The sequence below is a fragment of the Argentina silus genome (genome assembly GCF_951799395.1).
Source record: "Argentina silus genome assembly, chromosome: 8".
Lineage (NCBI taxonomy): Eukaryota > Metazoa > Chordata > Actinopteri > Argentiniformes > Argentinidae > Argentina > Argentina silus.
In genome coordinates, this window is record NC_139662.1 from 20,145,997 (window position 1) to 20,163,840 (window position 17,844).

Genomic DNA, 17,844 nt, shown 5'->3' on the forward strand with positions numbered 1-17,844 from the left:
ACAGGTATATCTATGAAAATCTGTGACCATCCTCTCCCTCCTCCTCCTTTTCCTCCTCCTCTTCTTCCACCTCCTCCCCCTAGGCTGTGACTGCAGGTCTATTATTGCTACTGAGGAATCTAGGTGTGTCCCAGTGGTTCCAACAGACTTTAGTCCTAGGGGTCTCACAGCGTATTGCGCTCATCAGTGATATATACCATCTTCAGTACGCATATGATATGAGTTGAAAGTTAAAAAACACAAGACGACACAAGACATTCTTGAAAATTATGCTTTAATAAGCCATGTTGATTTGCTGTCTTTTGATGGTAAAATAACAATGGACACTACATGTTTATAAATGACAAATAATAAATAGTGATGAATAGTCTTGATAGTCTTGAATAGTCTTCATCAGACCTTATGTTGCCTTTCATTCACATCTCTGCTGCAGTGAGATGTCCTACCCTGTTAAATATGCTGTTATGAGGCGCTTACCATTATAATTGTTACGTTTTTACAGACAAATGTGTAATTGTTGAGAAAACAAGAACTGCATCTCACTAATATGACATATTCCACTATGGTGGAGTCTTCCTGTTTGTGCCTCATTCAAATGTGTAATGGCTGACAGTCTGCTAGAATCAGTTTACCTCACAAGGGTTACACGGATGACTTGTTGTACCTTATGGAGACAAAAGGGTATCTAAAAAAGACCAGAGCTTGAACGTAAATAAAATAAAATCTAGGATTATATACTATATGTATTAGATACCCAATGACACAGTTTTGATTTAAAAAAGCCCCCAGTCATAGTCAGAGTCTGCTGTGCCACCATTCTATCACAATGCAAGAAAGTGTTCCATAGGGTTCAGGTTCTTTGAAAGCAGCTTGGGTAAATCTATATCCCATGTTGCTGAGCAGAAAGTTTAATTGTATATAAAAACATAATCTATCCCTCTCACAATAGTAAAGCTCCCACAAATGTAGTGTTGATGTTTCCATCAACGTCTTGGCTTAAAAATTAATTCCTTTCTGGCATAACCAGTAGTTTGAGAAATGCACATCATAAACATATATTTAACAAAGCAAATACCATGCAAACACACCCCGACTCTGTCAAAACCATAATCCACAAAACCAAAAGGACCTTGATGCAGTTTTTTTAAATCAATCAATCATTCATTCAGTGTGAAATTGGCAAAATATCAAAAGTGGCCCTCCCCTTTTTTGCGTGTGAAAGCAAGTCCTCAAGACACTAGGTCTTTGAGAGATCTCCATTACGCAAAGCTTAGTCCAAAATCCAAAATGGAGGACTTTTCCTGAAACTGCATTTGTCCTCTTCTCCGAGTGCTTTAGGCAGTGACCCCAAAGAGGACCAGTGACTGAAACAAAGCATCAGTCCCAGTCCAGCCATGTTCTACCACTTCAGCTTCTTCTTCTGCATGTCCTCATGGCAGATGTCTCTCAAGGTGTTGAACTTTGAACCCAGGTCACCCAGGAACTGAAGGTCCTCTCCTGGGTCGCTTACCGACAGCTCATCCAGACTCAGGCACTTGCTGCCTTTCCCCTCATAGGCGTACTCATAGGGTTGATCGGCAGGGACGTTCCCACGCTCTTCTCCTCCAAGCTCTCCAATCATGAACAGCCTCTGTATAACAAAGGAGACAGAAAACAGCACAGAACATTACCCTTTAACTTTTTATCCGGTTTTTAAAAACAGTTTGTCTAAGAAAAGGTTAGTCAAGGTAAGACATTAGCATTTTTATGCGAACTTTCAATCGACCTCAGGAACTATGTGTGACACTGTTCAAAGGCACATGTCAGATGACATTTCTTTGATGTGTTAAGCCCTATAAGGTCCAAATGCCGTCTAACATGTTCAGACAATGTAATGTGCCTGAGAGGACCCTAAATGAGGATTAGGGGTCTCATTACGGGATTATACAGATGGGGAAACCAACCGGTTCTGTGGTGATTAGCCTGGTGAAGAACAGTTGTCTTACCCGTTCTATGTGCCCTGCAATGTTCTGGTCCGCCAGCCGGCTGGAGGAGCGGGAGAACCTCGATGAACGGTTCTGATTCTGATTAAAGAGCAGAGTGTTGTGTGAAAACACAACAACATGAAACATACATGTACTGTACAGTATATACACTTCTGGGCCTGAAATATTTGCATTGTTTTCATGCTTGGCTGCAGTAAGGTAAATGTGACTAACTCTAACACTAATCACTACTACAGCACCAAGTTGGATCTGTCGATGCTTCCTACACACTTTCAAGGGAAGTGGAGTATTACTCTATGGTCAAATAAAACAAAACAATAAAAAGTATTCATTCCATTTCAGAGATGTTAATCTGCTCTTATGAAAACTACACTTCCTCAAACAGGGACAGCAGAAAAGAACAGGTTTTCCGATTTGCAGTGCAAAGAAACTCTTACCCTGACGGTATTGGATCTGGTTGTAGTCAATGTTGAGTACTGCTATTGGGAAATACAGATTGATATTAACCTCATTTCATTATCCCATTATGGGCAACAACATCAAACACAGGGAATAACTACAATAAATTGCATTTATGATGCTTTCACAAGGTCTCATGTAACTTTATATTGTTTGGGTGTCCAGTCGCTCCTCCACCACCGATGCACTCGCCTTGAGGGATAGCCTCAAGGTGCAGAATGCTATGCAGTGTGAAGGGGAGGGTTGTGTCGCCCCCTTGTGGCTGTCTGAAACAGCGATCACTCACCATGCCCCACCCACCGTGGCTCCTCATACTCTCATTGGCCTCGCCCATTCTCATAGTTCTGTTGGGCTCACTCATTCTCATAGTTCCGTTGGACTCTGTCATTGTCTGGAACCCTCCTAATGAAGAGGACATCTCATTCTGGAACGAGAGAGAGAGGTAGAGATTGTGGATAAGGGCTGATAAGACAGTGGATAAGGCTACATCTTGACTGTCCCTCCTAAAGACCTCTTCACCCCCCACTACCCCTCTGTACAGTTCCCCTACTGTTAATAATAATAAACAGGTTTGTGACTGCCAATGGCCCCTGGTCCTAACATAGATTTTTTCTTATGATGGCTGAAGTATACATGATTCACTTACTTTTGACAAATGTGGTTGTTGTAAGTCGCTAAATGTCAAAAAATTTAAAATGAAAGGAGGACACTACTGTTATTTGCATTGTACCCAAAAGTGTACTAGTGCACCCCACCACTGACTGAAACGTGAACCACTGCTTTTATCAGTACTTGAACTTGGCACTGCCAAGATCTCATCAGAGATTTGAGATGAGGAACAGGTCAAATAACCTAAGAGGTACGCAGTGCCACTGCAAAATAAACCACGAGATGTAGATTCTAGTACAAAGGCACTGTTAGCCAAGTTAGACACTGTTGCATTCGCCTGCCCCCAGCATGTCCTTGTTGTGCTGCTGTCTGAGAGAAACTCTCCCACACTATTCAGAGCTGCAGCGAGGGAACATGATCAGACATGGAAAAAAGATACCTGTCGCAGGTATCGGCCAGAAGCGCTGTCACTTACCGTGGGCCTCCTGGCACTCTGGTACATAGTCTCATCAACGTCTTGGGTCATCATCTGCACCATCGGGACAATCAGAGAGCAGAGAATAAAGCGCGGCACAAATGACAGTTATCGTATTCAGTGCAGTATTTCCGTTCAGTGTTTAAGTGAGATGGCGAGAGATGGAGATTATTCATGGACATGCTGATGAGTGAGTCAGGGATATACAGTAGGATAAATGAACAAAGGTTGTATTTTTAGACTGTATTTTTCTTACTGAGCCACTAAAGTGGCTCAGTAAGCTCAGCAGCAGGACGTAGACAGGTAGAGGCAGGTATGATAAATGGTATGCGTCCTGACAGTTGGCCTGTTTTAGGGCGCTTGGCTCTACTCCCCTCTTCATTGCCAGTGTGATGATATGCTTGTGTAGACAAGTCCCTCCATTTTAGGAAACCACCATAACATTTCGATGTACTGGAGTCACAAGTCACTGAGTTACACATCAGCCTCCCCGAGTGTGTTCTACACAGATGCCCTCTGGTGAACATAACTGCATACTACATACTCTTTGCTCTCCACTCTACGCCATAGACTCTAAGTATTTCTTAGGATATACCACAATACTGTAGCCATCACTTAAAAGGACACTTCACACATTTTTTCCAATCTCCAATCACATTCTTATCTCCAACAACAGACTAGTGCCTGCATATGTGAAAACTGTGATTTTCTACGTTCTGCAGTCAAAAAGATAAGAGAAAAGTTCCGAAGGAAATCACAGCGCCCGCTATGATGTCATTGGGGGTAAAACAAAGATTGAATTAATTGATTTTCAAAACCTACAGCCACAAACACAGTCCCCCTGGATGCGAACTCAAATTGTAGTTTCTGAAAATAGCGGAATGAGGGGTCCATTCCTTGATTGCTGTCGATTTATCATGACCATTCAACACTATTTAGCACTATTTAAGCTGGAATCTACATACTGGACCTTGTATCACTGTATTCTAACCCTGACACCCCGTAGCCACAACTAGTTCTTCCCATGCATTCTTTCTAAATGCCTACAGGTGTTTCTGCCTACAGCAACTGACAAAGACATGTCAGTTACAGGTGTTTCTGCCTACAGCAACTGACAAAGACATGTTTCAGTGGAGTTAACACACGTCTCGGAGCTTGCAGTTTTTCTTGTTTTTTAAACACACACTTTGTGCAGTGTAAATCTCTCCCTAAAAGTGAACCCTGCTTGACTCAATGTTCCACCACTCTCAGCATTGAGACACTGTAGGGACGGTGTTTGGAGAATGTGAATCAAAAGTGGCAAGTTTTTTTTTTTTTTTTTTTTGTTGCCATCTTTCACCCCGCCCCTGTGCATGTTCCTGTGTGCGGGTGGCAGTCACATATGCACGTGGATCAACATGTGTCACAACACCCAAATCATCTACATATGTGACAGTGGAGGCTGGTGGATTCCATTCCATGCGAGTGACTGTTGACGGACCACAATCCGTCAGCAGGCCCGGCCTTCGTTTTCCACCTCCAGCCTCCCTTGCTGTGTGATCTCTCACTGGCTCTTTATTCAGAGCAATTGAGAGTCCACAAATAGAGGAGGACACACCTCTTGTACGCACAAATTAAAGCGCACACCCAATACAGAGCGCTCTAACTCGCTGCCACGGTATTGCTGTCTTCTGTAATTGTATGGCCTCCTCTGACACACCCTACGGCCTCCTCTGACACACCCTACGGCCTCCTCTGACACACCCTACGGCCTCCTCTGACACCCTAAAGCCTCCTCTGGCACCCTAAAGCCTCCTCTGGCACCCTAAAGCCCTGCTCTGACACACCCCAGGCCTGGAGGGGAGAAAAGAGGAGGAGGATGGGAGAAGGAGATGGGGAAGGGTGTGTGTGTGTGTGTGTGTGTGTGTGTGTGGTTTACCGGCATAGCGGACTGGGACTGCGTCACGGTTGTGGTCTGGGTGGGAGTCAGGATCAATACAGGCTCACCCTGGGAGAGGAGGAGAGGAGGAGGAGAGGAGAGGAGAGGAGGAGGAGGAGAGAAGCAGTGGAGAGAAAAGTTGAAAAGTTGAAAGGAATATAAAAAGAAGAGGCAATGATAGAAGGGGAGAGTTGGACGTAGAGGGAAGGAATGGAGATGTGATGAGGGGAGGGGAGAGGAAAGGAGGGAACAGGGGGGGAGTGGAGGGGCAAATAAAGCAAAGAGGAAATGGCGAGATTAATTCGGGGAAATGAACACACAGCATGTCAGGGCACCTCTTCTCACAGAGGAAGAACCTCAGAGCCTGTCTGTGCATTCCTGTCATACCTCACTGGTACACCACACATTCCTCAGACTGTGTCATGTTCACATACTCATTCACACACGTAACTGCAGTTACGGCGTACACTCTTCTGTCTCACTGACAATACTCATACAGTATACACACACGCACGCACGCACGCACGCACACACACACACACACACACACACACACACACACACACACACACACACACACACACACACACACACACACACACACACACACACACACACACACACACACACACACACACACACACACACACACACACACACACACACACACAAACCCACACACAAACCCACAGACACAAACGGTTGTACACACCCTGCATGCAGAGCCCCCACCCTCTTCGTTGTACTTAATGAGCGTCTGGTTGCCCTCATCAGGCAACGCGGCCATGAACTTCTTCACTGGACAACTGCAGAATATGAGGAGGCACAGCAGCACTGGAGAGACAGTTACAAGCACATCACAGAGTCAACAACAACATAGCATCACATTTCAGGCTACTGCAATCACATCTCCAACATGTTTTTACATGGATGTACAGAGGCATGTTTTTAGTACAGTTACCCAGGCTAAGCAAGTGATTAATTGATTGACAAATGAATTAACAAAGGTCCTCCTCCCTGACAACATGTTTTTACAGAGATTTCCAGCGGCATGTTTTTAGTACAGTTACCCGGGCTAACTAAGTGACTAAATTGATTGACAGATGCATGCATTGGCTGAGGTCCTCCTCCCAGGTCACTGGTGAGACTCACACAGGAGGAGCAGCAGTCCGGCCAGGAGTAGGCCAATGGCAGCAGAGCCCACAGAAGATGTGATGGGCAGTTTGCCGCGACACGTGTCCCCGTTCCCGCAGTCACATAAGACCACCACAAGGCTGTCGGGCCCCATCATGCCCTGCTGGTCCCGGATCACCAGAGGCACTGTGTAGTTACCGTAGGGCAGGCTCCTCAGGCTTACCAGCCCTGCCTCCATGCCTGGCCAGGGGAGGGGGGAGGTGGGGGGAGAGAAGGGGGCAAGGGGGACTGTGAATATGATTTTACAGAGGAATTACATATGTGTCCACTCTTTTCTTGAGTGAAACTACTAGACTACACCCGGACTTGACAGTGTGTGTGTGTGTGTGTGTGTGTGTGTGTGTGTGTGGGGGGGGGTTAGGGTGTCTGCTCACCTGAGTTGGGGTCCAGCTTCCAGGTGGTTCGTACTGCTTTGTCTTCACCCCGAAACATGAAAGAGAAGGGGCCTCTAAAGGGAGCAGCATCCGCATCCTCAGCTGGCACAAGAATGCGGTTCACTTTGTTACCACACATGACCTGGCTCTTATGGACCAGGTAGGGCAAGTTGTCATTCATATCCCCCAAGTGGACCAAGACTGTGGCTGTAGCCGTGCAAGGGGGCTCACCTGAGGGAGAGAATTCATCTCGTGAAACTTCTAGAACCCTAATATACTTCTAGAACCCTAGTATGATTAATTGAACAAGCTGCAGAGACTAGCACGTGGCTTCCTTAAGGAAAGCCGGGCTGAGTTTGCACAACCTGTCAATGTACCATAGCAAGCTTACCATTATCTATTGCTTTGACAAAGATGGTGTAGATGCTGTCCTTATCGACGTGGGGCGACTCCCGATCCATCTTCCCCACTGAGGTCACAACTCCTGTCTTCTCGTCTATGGTGAGCCATTTTGCTGTATCATTGACCAGCTCAAACCTGACCATCACAGGGTGGAGGGCAGGGAACAGACATGTCAATAGACACAGTGGAAGATAAAAAAATACCCTAACTTTGTAATGAGAGTGTGAACCTTACTGTAAATATCATGAAAGCAATTATACATGCAATGCAAGCATATCGCCTGAGGTTGCATTTTTAAACATTTGTCATTTCATTCTCATTTCACATAGCCTAATTCATACTGTAGATAGTGGTACTAACACACACACGAACCAGAGGTGTACAGTACCAGTCAAAAGTTTGAACACACCTTGCCAAGAGTGTGCAAAGCTGTCATCAAAGCAAAAGGTGGCTACTTTGAAGAATCGAAAATATAAACCATATTCTGGTTTGTTTAACACTTTTTTGTTTACTACATAATTCCATATGTGTTCCTTCATAGTTTTACATTTACATTTACATTTATGGCATTTAGCAGATGCCTTTATCCAAACCGACTTACAACAAATACATTTGTTTAAGTAAGTGAATCATCTATCCATCAGTCATCATAAGAAAAAGTAATCAATGCTTGGACCAGGGACCATTGGCAATCACAATGCTAGAAGAAGGATCAAACAAGTCAAACATTCAGTAGCAAAATACAGACTATGTTGTTCTAGCATGCTGCTTCAAGGTTCAGATAGTTTGAATGTGAATTACATGTTTCTGTAGCCATCGCATAGATTACGGAGTAACGAGGCACTTCCCGTAAAAAATCAGGATGCCCTCAACCTTAAAAATAGCCCAGCACCACCCCCCAAGAGTGAACGTGCAACTTGAACCCTGACCACACCAACTTGTTTCCTGTAAAGAAAAGCGGTTATTTAATCCGCTGATAAAATTGCACCAGTGCTTTCTCCTGTTCGTGTGTTTCAATGGAGCCATGGCGCATTCTCCAGATCTCATTGATGGCATCAATCCCAGTGATTTTCCTAGTCTTAACCAATTAGCAGGCCAGCGTTGTCCCTGTTCTCCAACGCCCTCACCCCTGCTGTTAGCCTCCTCCACAATTGTCAAAAATCTTTGAATTTGCTCAGGACTTGGGGGACAGAAGTCTGTTATGTTTATGTGATGGAGGACCACACCTGGACAGGTGTCATAGTAGGGTGGTTTTCTTTCACATAAGCAAACCAGATGTTTAATGCCATTATCCGGTAGATATTGGTAGTCAGCAGTCCTTCGGGGAAGGGCTAATCCTGCCAATTTGGACGGCTCAACCCAGGAAAAGTTATGGGGTGGAGAAGAGGGCATTGCAAAACGTCTATATCCTTAAAGTTGGCCAATCTTTCAAGTCAATCAAGTTGGCGTTCAATCTATGTCTTCAATATTAATCTACAATGTAGAAAATAATAAAAAAAATAAAGAAAAACCATTGAATGAGAAGGTATGTCCAAACTTTTGACTGGTTCTGCATTTCGTTGTCTGTATGAAACTGCATTTCGTTGTCTCTGTACTTGTACTCTGCACAATGACAATAAAGTTGAATCTAATCTAATCTAATCTAATCTTGTCACCAACCTGATTTTGTTTAAGTCTGAGTCCTCATCGGTGACCTTTGGCTTGTATATCAACATCCCCGGGTCTTCCTCCTCTCTGGCATACACATCTTTATACGGCCTATCAAACTTAGGGGGGTCGTTGGCATCAATCACTTTGATTGACACAATCACCGAATTGGGGGGTGGGGGCTTGGCCGCAGGGGCCACAGGGGCCCCAGGGGCCCCAGGGACCCCAGCGGCGCCACACACAAACAGAGGCTCTTCATTCTCCACGGCGATGGTCAAGTTGGTCATCGTGGTCTTCTCAAAGTCTTTTCCCTGACATAACATGGTTACAGTATATATGTACATTTAGAGCACTTATAGGCAAAGTGAAAGAACTTGTAGGTGAGGGGTTTATGCCTAAAACTGATGTTTTTAAAACTCTTGTTTTAATGTTATGTATCATGACTCTATATGAACTGGTACTGGTCAAACAGACGCACCTTGATCACTGTCAGGATCCCCTCATTGGTTTTGGGGTCAGTATCAATTTTATAGTTCCCATCCTCGTTTCCTAACAGGATGGAATATTTGGCATTCCATGCAGGGGTGTTGGGTTGGTCTCCGTCAGTCACACCCAGTCTCAGAATCTCCATGTCAGACTCACCCTCCATCATCTCAGCCTTGTACTGGACACAAAGATGTTACTGTAAGTCATCATCATTTGCGCTTCATTAATCTCGTGCCCAGACACTACTGCCCAAATGCACCATAGGTCTGGTGGACCAACAGGTCAAACTTGGCCTTCATTAGGCCAATAGATAGACTGCTGAAAACGGACGGCGCTTAGCTATTGGCTTTACTTTGCACCAATCATCTCCCACAGCACTTCTCCCCAGTGCCCATTGTTTGTGCATCACACAATCAATCCATCAATCAATAAGTCCATCCATCCATCCTTCCATCAATCAATCAGTCAATCAATCCATCAATCAATCAATAAGTCCATCCATCCATCCATCCTTCCATCAATCAATCAGTCAATCAATCCATCAATCAATAAGTCCATCCATCCTTCCATCAAACAATCAGTCAATCAATCTATCAATCAATCAATCAATCAATCAAAACTTACGTCATTGTCTTTGAACACTGGCATGTGAGTGTTGGAGTCTTGGACAAAGAGATTGACAGTCGCAGTTGAGGACAGAGGTGGCTTTCCATGATCCTTCGCTTCAACAATGACTTTATACGACTTTATTTTCTGAAAAACATACAGGACCAGTCAAAAGTTTGGACACACCTTGCCAAGAGTGTGCAAAGCTGTCGTCAAAGCAAAAGGTGGCTACTTTGAAGAATCTAAAATATAAAACATATTATGGTTTGTTTAACACTTTTTTGTTTACTACATAATTCCATATGTGTTCCTTCATAGTTTTGATGTCTTCAATATTAATCTACAATGTAGAAAATAATTTAAAAAAAATAAAGAAAAACCATTGAATGAGAAGGTGTGTCCAAACTTTTGACTGGTACTATATATTAAGTACACATTAAATCAATTTTAATTACAATTAAGTGTACTTTTTTTTCGCTTGGCTGTGTGTGCGTGCATGCGTGCATGCGTGTGTGTGTGTGTGTGCGCCTCACGTCGTAGTTGAAGCAGCCAGTGAAGGTCATCTGGCTGATCTTGGTGCCCGCCACCTGCTTGAGCTCCATCTTGGGTTCAGAAGGCTCCTGGGACAGCACCCTCATGGTGATGGTGGAGTTCTCTGTGCCCTCCTCATCCATGTCCCGCGCTGTCAAAGACACCGGCAGAAACCCTGAGACAGGACGAGAGGAGGAGGAGGGGAGGAGGAGGAGGAGGAGGAATAAAGGGGTGGATGATAGTGTGTGAGGAGGAGGGGGGGAGGAGGAGGGGGGGAGGAGGAGGAGGAGGAGGAGGGGGGGAGGGAGAAGAAGAAAGGGAGCAGGGGCCGTGATGAAGGAAGAATAAAGGGGTGGATAATAGTGTGGTGGAGGAGAGTTAACCTGCAGCCTGTGCTCTTTAATGAAACACACCAAAGCAACAAACAATCATCATAAATCAATAAGTACATTATGTGGCATGGATAGCAGACCTGGGCAAAATGCACATTTGAATATTTTAAAACATATTTGAAAAATATGAGGGGTGCTTGATTACATTGTCAGGCACAATGGAAGCACTGGATTGGTATCAGGTATCACAACACCTCTTACACCAACGGCACAGTGCAATAATAATGACATTCCACTGAACCACTTTACTTTTTTACTCTACTATTTATACTGCAATTGTGTCATGTCTACTGTCTTGTGTCCCCAACAATCGTCACTGTCCAACCGTCTCACTTATCTTGCACTATGTCACTTATTGTCTTGTCCTTACCTCATTGCACTACTGCGTATTTGTATTATTTGTATTATTTGTATTGTATGCTGCATTGTCAAGGAACCGAGCCCAAGAATTTTACTCCCTGCACTCGTGTATGAGACGTAACAAATAAACTTGAAACTTGAAACTTGAAGAAGTGCAAACGCTGCATGCTAAACCAAGCATACCTCATGTTTTTTCAAATATTTGAAACCATTTCAAATATATCTTGTGCACAGGTCTGGTGTATACAGTATATTCTCCATGCTGTCCTCCTGCATTGTAGGATACGAGGGCCGTTTGACTGCAGGCCGAGGATTTGCATACGTGTTACAGTATGTGAACAAACACTTACCCTCTATTAAGTTCTCCTTCACATTGGCTTTCATGACAGGATGGTCAAATTTAGGTGCGTTATCGTTGATGTCCTTTATTGCCACGTCAAATGCCAGCGTCCGGTCTACAGGCTTACCGGTTACTATGTCCAGGATGTCAAACTTGATCTAGGGGGACAACAACCAATTCTCTTATTCCTTTCATAAACTCATGTTTGGGTATTCTAAATGTGAATATCCATGTGCAATATTTGAATGAATTGAATGCTGCTAAATTGGATTTAAGCAATTGGTTCCTGTATCAAACCTATAGTCGTTGATTCAACTACGGATGACTTAGGATCTGAAAAGAATAAATTCCCTCCTATGTCATTATCTCTGCCTCTGTCCTGTCTCTGACTTAGAGTTTCAACCTCTGCCTGGAATACCCCCTGTCGGATTATCTGCCTTCCTTTAAACTGCCCTCTTGTGTATGCCTGTACTACCCCTGCCTGTACTACCCGCCTGCCTGCCCTGCCTGCCTGCCCTTTCTGCTCTGCCTGCCCTGCGTGCCCAGTCTACTGTTAACCCCTATTCCTTATTAAATACTCTATTATTTTATACCTGTGTCCTGACTCTGTGTGCTGCACTTGGGTTCACTAGTTCTGATATGTTACAGCACGCACACACACACACACACACAACAATACTCAGCCTGTCCATGTTTTCTCTCTCTCTCTCTCTCTCTCTCTCTCTCTCTCTATATATATATATATATATATATACACACACAGTATATAGGGGAATATAGAGGAAGTGCTGGTCTCACGTGAAAGAAGGGGTATTTCTCTCTGTCGATGGGCATGTGGACATAGACATTCCCGGTCTTGCTGTCAATGGAGAACACACCCAATGGGGGTTCAGTCACCCCGGTTCCTGTGATACGGAACTTGTGGTCTGTCATACGCGACGTCCGGTCATTGAACATCTGTTGAAAAAACACAACAGTGTCGTTGCATCCAGTGCTTTCCTTTATTTGGGTTACATACTGTATATAGGCTTGACAGTTTCAAATGAAACTCTCCTTTATAGTCCACAATGTACAGTTACAGTTCAAATGTGTTCTTTCGGAACCAGTAAACAAGCGCACAGTCGTGTACTATTTGGGACAAGGTTACAAGGTTGTGTCGTTAAGGGCTGGTTTCCCGAACACAGATTAAACCTAATCCTGGACTAAAATGCACCTTCAATGATTTGACATAAGTGTCCTGTTTGAGTGGGGAAGCGTCTTTACCTGAGTGGCCGTTTTTGGGAACTTTCCTGTGTCCTCCTCTACAAGTTCAATGGTGGACAGAACCCACCTTCTTTTGGAACGCAGTAGTAGGTCCTTTAGTGAACAGAGGATAGGGAGGGCGGGCTAAGGTTATGTAATGTTTCTGTCTGTTTAAACATTTAAAACACGTCTGTGTGGTATTTTGGAAATGCTTCAGAGCGCCTGTTACGTACCCTCTTGCCACGCTGGTTCATTGTACGGTTGCCCTCTTGTCTCAGTGACAGTCCGATCGTCATGACAACCTGATGACATTGATAGGGCATAATATTCACAGGGGGGTCACACACAGCACTTACAGATTAGACCTGTGTAAACGTATGTTCAATATTTGATTCATTACAGTCAGCCAATTTCACACCCTTTATTTGAACTACATTAAGGTAAATGGAACAAGGGCCGGTGAGATGGGTTTGGTGGGAGTGGTGGGAGGGGTGTGTGGAGGTATGTAACGTTCAACATATAAAACAATTATACATTGATACTGTTAGTGGAACAGGCCTACTAAGAGTGCTCCAGCTTTGTTCTCTTCTCTAATTGAGGTTTAGTCATCACTTTTCTCAGATATAACGGCAGGACGCCCAGAGGGGAGGGTGTGATCACAAATTACCACAACGTAAAAAAAACAATAATACATTCAATACGCATGTGTAACAGACACTAAACATTTCACAGACATTTGTCATATTCAGTGGTGTAATTAGGCAAGCTAGGTCAACAGTATCTAATAAATAATTAAATAATCCTTTTCTGATCTCTTGGTATTGCTCCTGGCCTATCTATAGATCAATATTTGGTCGTCAGTTAAGACGTTTTTATTGCTGGGGGAGCACAATAAACAACACCGTATACAGTTCAGTAAAGGTTGAATATACAGGAAAATGTAAGTGGACAACGGGTGTCCTGCTTTCAACTCTGAGGGAATTCACAGCTGAACTGATATGATCCCTGAGCCATCTCAGGTCAATCTGGAATATTCCTCTACACTACACAACCTCCACCCATAATTATATAATCAAGGCAAAACAGTCAATATTAAACCCTGAATCGACAAACTTCACAACGTGCTCACACTGGAAGTCAACACAAAGACTTTAGATAAACACTCCAAGGGATTATCATTATTTGTGTGTCCAAATATACATTCAGTTGAGTAAGTCAGCCTACACAGGTGCCCTAAAGGGACAAAAAAACATTTAAAGGCACAATCTTTGCTATTCGAAAAGCAACACAACACCCCTTGCCACATAAAGCTGAGGGATGGGGTTGGGTGAAATGTTGCCACTCTCAAATTCATAGACAAAACATCCTGATCAATCATTTTATACAATATCATACGTTCATAAGATGTTCACGTGTGGGCAGTCAATATACTGTACATACATATTTTATAAATCAGGCAACATCAACTGGCAGGAAGATACAAAAGGAAGAATGCTTTGGTAGGTGGTCATTTGGGGCTGGCGAGCGACGTTTAACCAAGACGTGCAACATGAACGCCACAGGTTTGAACGCTTTGGGACAATGTTTTACAAAAGTGCCTTTAGTGGGGTTTTTTTGCTCATTCTAACCACTCAAAGTTAATGCCCAACCCTAACTTTAAGGCCCTGACCATACCCAACTATCAGAAAACTGATAAAAACATCTACGTTTGAAATCCCTATCCGATTTGATCTGTGGAATTCGGGCGTGACTTTTGAAACAACCTAGCAACTGAACAATGCAACCTCGCAACTCAATACCAAATATTCTTTGTAACTGGCTAAACGGACGAACGGACTATGGAAAGTTCAACTCGTTCAAGACTTTTTTTGTCTGTAAAAACTGCCAAAATGTATGAAACAGACACAGACAGACCCTTGTCATCTCCGTGGGCCATCAACGGATGACTCCCATAGAGAAACCATTGGCTCAATTGGTAATTAACAGACAGCACATTGGTGGCCTAACCCTAACCCTAAGATCAGACCACACCAAGCTACAGTATGCTCTCCGTTAATTAAAACAGTTTGAAATAGTTTAAGTTTCCACAGTCGTTTCGTCTGTTTAGCCAGTTACATAGAAACAAGGTTTCGTATTGAGTTGCTAGGTTGCAGATTTCATACGTATACATATTTTATGCGTTTTCTGATAGTTAGGTGTGGCTGTGGCCTAAGCCTTACCTTAACCACTCAAAGTTATTCGATGCCTAATACTACCTAATCACCATGCAAGTCGTTGCTTACGTGTTTCATGGAAACTGCGAAGATTAACATCTTCCAGTTGACTGATTTGTAAAAATGTTTCATATATGTTTCGTAGACTGCCCACAAGTTAACAAAACATTTATGTTTTCTAGGTACATTTACATACTTTACGTACGATATCATACAAATGATTGGTGGGATCATGTTGACTCTGGCTGCAAGGACTGACAGTATGTGACTTCATCATAGGAGTTTAAACATATTTTAAAGCTATACAGTGTTTGTTTATGTCCCTGTTGTTTGTAAACACTGAAGTAAAACAGCCTTATGTTTTAGGTTATGAAGCGGTAAGACAGTTGTTTTAAACTCAAGAGTCATCTATAAATAATATTCTTCAAGAATCAGTGGGGATATATCATAAGTGTGTATAACCAAAAAACGGCTTAAAGAAATACAGATTGCATCTTAAAAAAAGGCCAGTGATCAAGTAAAAGACTGGGTTAAAGACTTGGCAGTTTACCTCAAAACTGTAAGGTAGCTCATTTTAGCTCTATTCAGATCCTTTATAAAACCACTAGGTAACATTGACAGTTATTTCTCAAACGTAATCTGGCTAGCTAGCTGGCTACTCCAGACGAAATTTGGTTGAATGTAACTGTCTTGTCTTACTCCGAAACCGACACCAACACAGTTTTCAGGGTGCTGCATCAAGAGCGAGACGAGATGAACTACAACAAACGTTGATCTGACAACATAGGCTTTATTTCATAAAGGGAAGCTATGTGAAAATAACTTTGGATACACTTCATAACAGGAGGCTATATTCTCGAAACCTCAACATCTAATCTGCAAGTTCAGTTATTTGAAGTAGCCTACACCTGCATGACATCAATAATTGCGTCGACACTGTTTTTCTTTGTTAAAAACGAGTCTAAAATGCAATACCGATCCTTTGAATGTGTGCAGGATGAATTCTCCTACTTGGTTTTAGGATGATTGAGATTATTTTTGAATTTACAGTACCAGTCAAAAGTTTGGACACACCTTCTCATTCAGTGGTTTTTCTTTATTTGCATTATTTTCTACATTGTAGATTTATATTTTAGATTCTTCAAAGTAGCCACCTTTTGCTTTGATGACATCTTTGCACACTCTTGGCAAGTTTGTGTCCAAACCTTTGACTGGTACAGTATATTTGATATTATGTGCTTATTTCTCTGCGTGTAAAACTACGCTGCTTCAAGCGAGCCTCTGCTTTTGCCGTAAGTTGTGAAACGTTACGTTACGTTGTGGAGATGTTACAGTGCCACGGGGGCAGGTGGCTGTGAGAGTCTTCCCCCAACATGTCCACGCTGAATCGGACTGACGCAGCTGTTGGAAAACTATAGGCAGTTCAGATCAAACACATGATCTTCTGTTGTCAACTGAATACTTTGTTGATCAAGACTCGCCTGCAACACTGTTTACTGCAACACTACTCACAGTAGCTGAATCTAATCTAGGGTTCTGATGAACACACTGTAAATGGACAACAGGGCACATTGCATTACAGGCTCATAAACTACCTGCCAAAAACTGAATATCAACAAAGCTATTGGCAACCATTTTGTGGCAGAGAAAATAAATAATGCTAATTGCAACATCTTATATAAAATGTATTATATACAGTATATACTGGCTGCATGAAAAACATTGGCCTACCACTGCAATGCTCTGAAAATAGTTTGTTTACAGGTCTATAATGATGAAGTGAAACAAATTAAGTTTTATCACATAAAATACAGAAAGCTTTCTGACTCAACAGAACAGTGCAACAGTTGGTTTTGTACCCACCGACAGCAGAACCAAGGTAAAGTTCCCCATCTTGGTCCGTTCCGCCTGATATCCTCAGAGTTAATGGCAACAGCTGTGCTGAAGAAGCCTGACACGCTTCATACAGGTATCGTAGGGAACTGCCTACTATCGCCCTAGGCAACAGACAGTTGACACAGGCATGTGTTCTCTTTCTCTCCCTCTCTCTTTCTGTCTCTGTGTTTGTGTGTGTGTGTGTGTGTGTGTGTTAGCATGTGTAAATTGTAAATATGTATGGGTAGCAGTGTTTTGTGTCTATTTGTGTGTGTGTGTGTGAATGCATTTGTTTTGTGTTGTGTGTGTGTGTGTGTTTGAGTGTCAATAACCAGGTATTGTGGTGTGACACCCCAGGCCTTTGGGTGGGGCTTGTACACAGCTCCTCCATCTCTGTTATGTTATCTCAGGTTACCATTTTGTAATCTAGAGCACAAGCACGCTGCCATTGCCCTACTTTAGGTCTGTAATTGAGTTAACTTCAGTATGCAGAGAGATACAAACATACTCTACGCAGGGGCGCCCAATACGTCCATTACGGTCGATCGCGAGAGTAGTGCGGGTCGACGACGTGATTTCTTTTTTTACGACGGACATTTGTGCTTCAGCACGGTACGAGGCAATTGAGCCAGTGTGAGTGCGCCACTTGATTGACGTACAATGCGGCCAGTCTGAGATCGCTTCTCTTCTACGGGTCACGTGTCACCATGCATTCGCGGCTAAACGCGCTACCTAC

At 43.3% G+C, this 17,844-nt stretch overlaps 1 protein-coding gene across 2 annotated transcripts; it reads right to left on the minus strand.

Moving 5' to 3' along the window:
- Positions 1-257: 257 nt before the first annotated feature.
- Positions 258-17,255, minus strand: cdh26.1 (cadherin 26, tandem duplicate 1). 2 transcript variants are annotated; one of them, XM_083674488.1, is made up of 19 exons: positions 17,097-17,255; positions 13,254-13,322; positions 13,042-13,134; positions 12,577-12,735; positions 11,789-11,936; positions 10,689-10,861; positions 10,174-10,302; positions 9,542-9,727; positions 9,076-9,374; positions 7,406-7,551; positions 7,015-7,245; positions 6,599-6,820; positions 6,159-6,280; positions 5,447-5,515; positions 3,529-3,582; positions 2,731-2,868; positions 2,423-2,461; positions 1,986-2,063; positions 258-1,630 (listed from the first exon to the last, which is right to left on the minus strand). In XM_083674488.1, exons 1-19 carry the CDS (start codon positions 17,124-17,126, stop codon positions 1,400-1,402), a joined length of 2,616 nt encoding a protein of 871 aa, XP_083530614.1. In that variant the 5' UTR covers positions 17,127-17,255; the 3' UTR covers positions 258-1,399. The 2 variants fall into 2 exon arrangements, with proteins under 2 accessions (XP_083530614.1, XP_083530613.1); XM_083674487.1 differs by having other exon boundaries at positions 2,423-2,464; positions 17,097-17,254.
- Between the last annotated feature and the right edge of the window lie 589 nt (positions 17,256-17,844).

Excerpts from the sequence above, each read along its gene's own strand:
- cdh26.1 (XM_083674487.1), bottom strand. The coding sequence starts at position 17,126 with ATGGGGAACTTTACCTTGGTTCTGCTGTCG. Across the intron at positions 9,728-10,173 it reads CAGTGTTCAAAGACAATGAC|TACAAGGCTGAGATGATGGA; the intron begins GTAAGTTTTGAT and ends CTTTGTGTCCAG. Across the intron at positions 1,631-1,985 it reads TTGCAGGGCACATAGAACGG|AGGCTGTTCATGATTGGAGA; the intron begins GTAAGACAACTG and ends TTTGTTATACAG.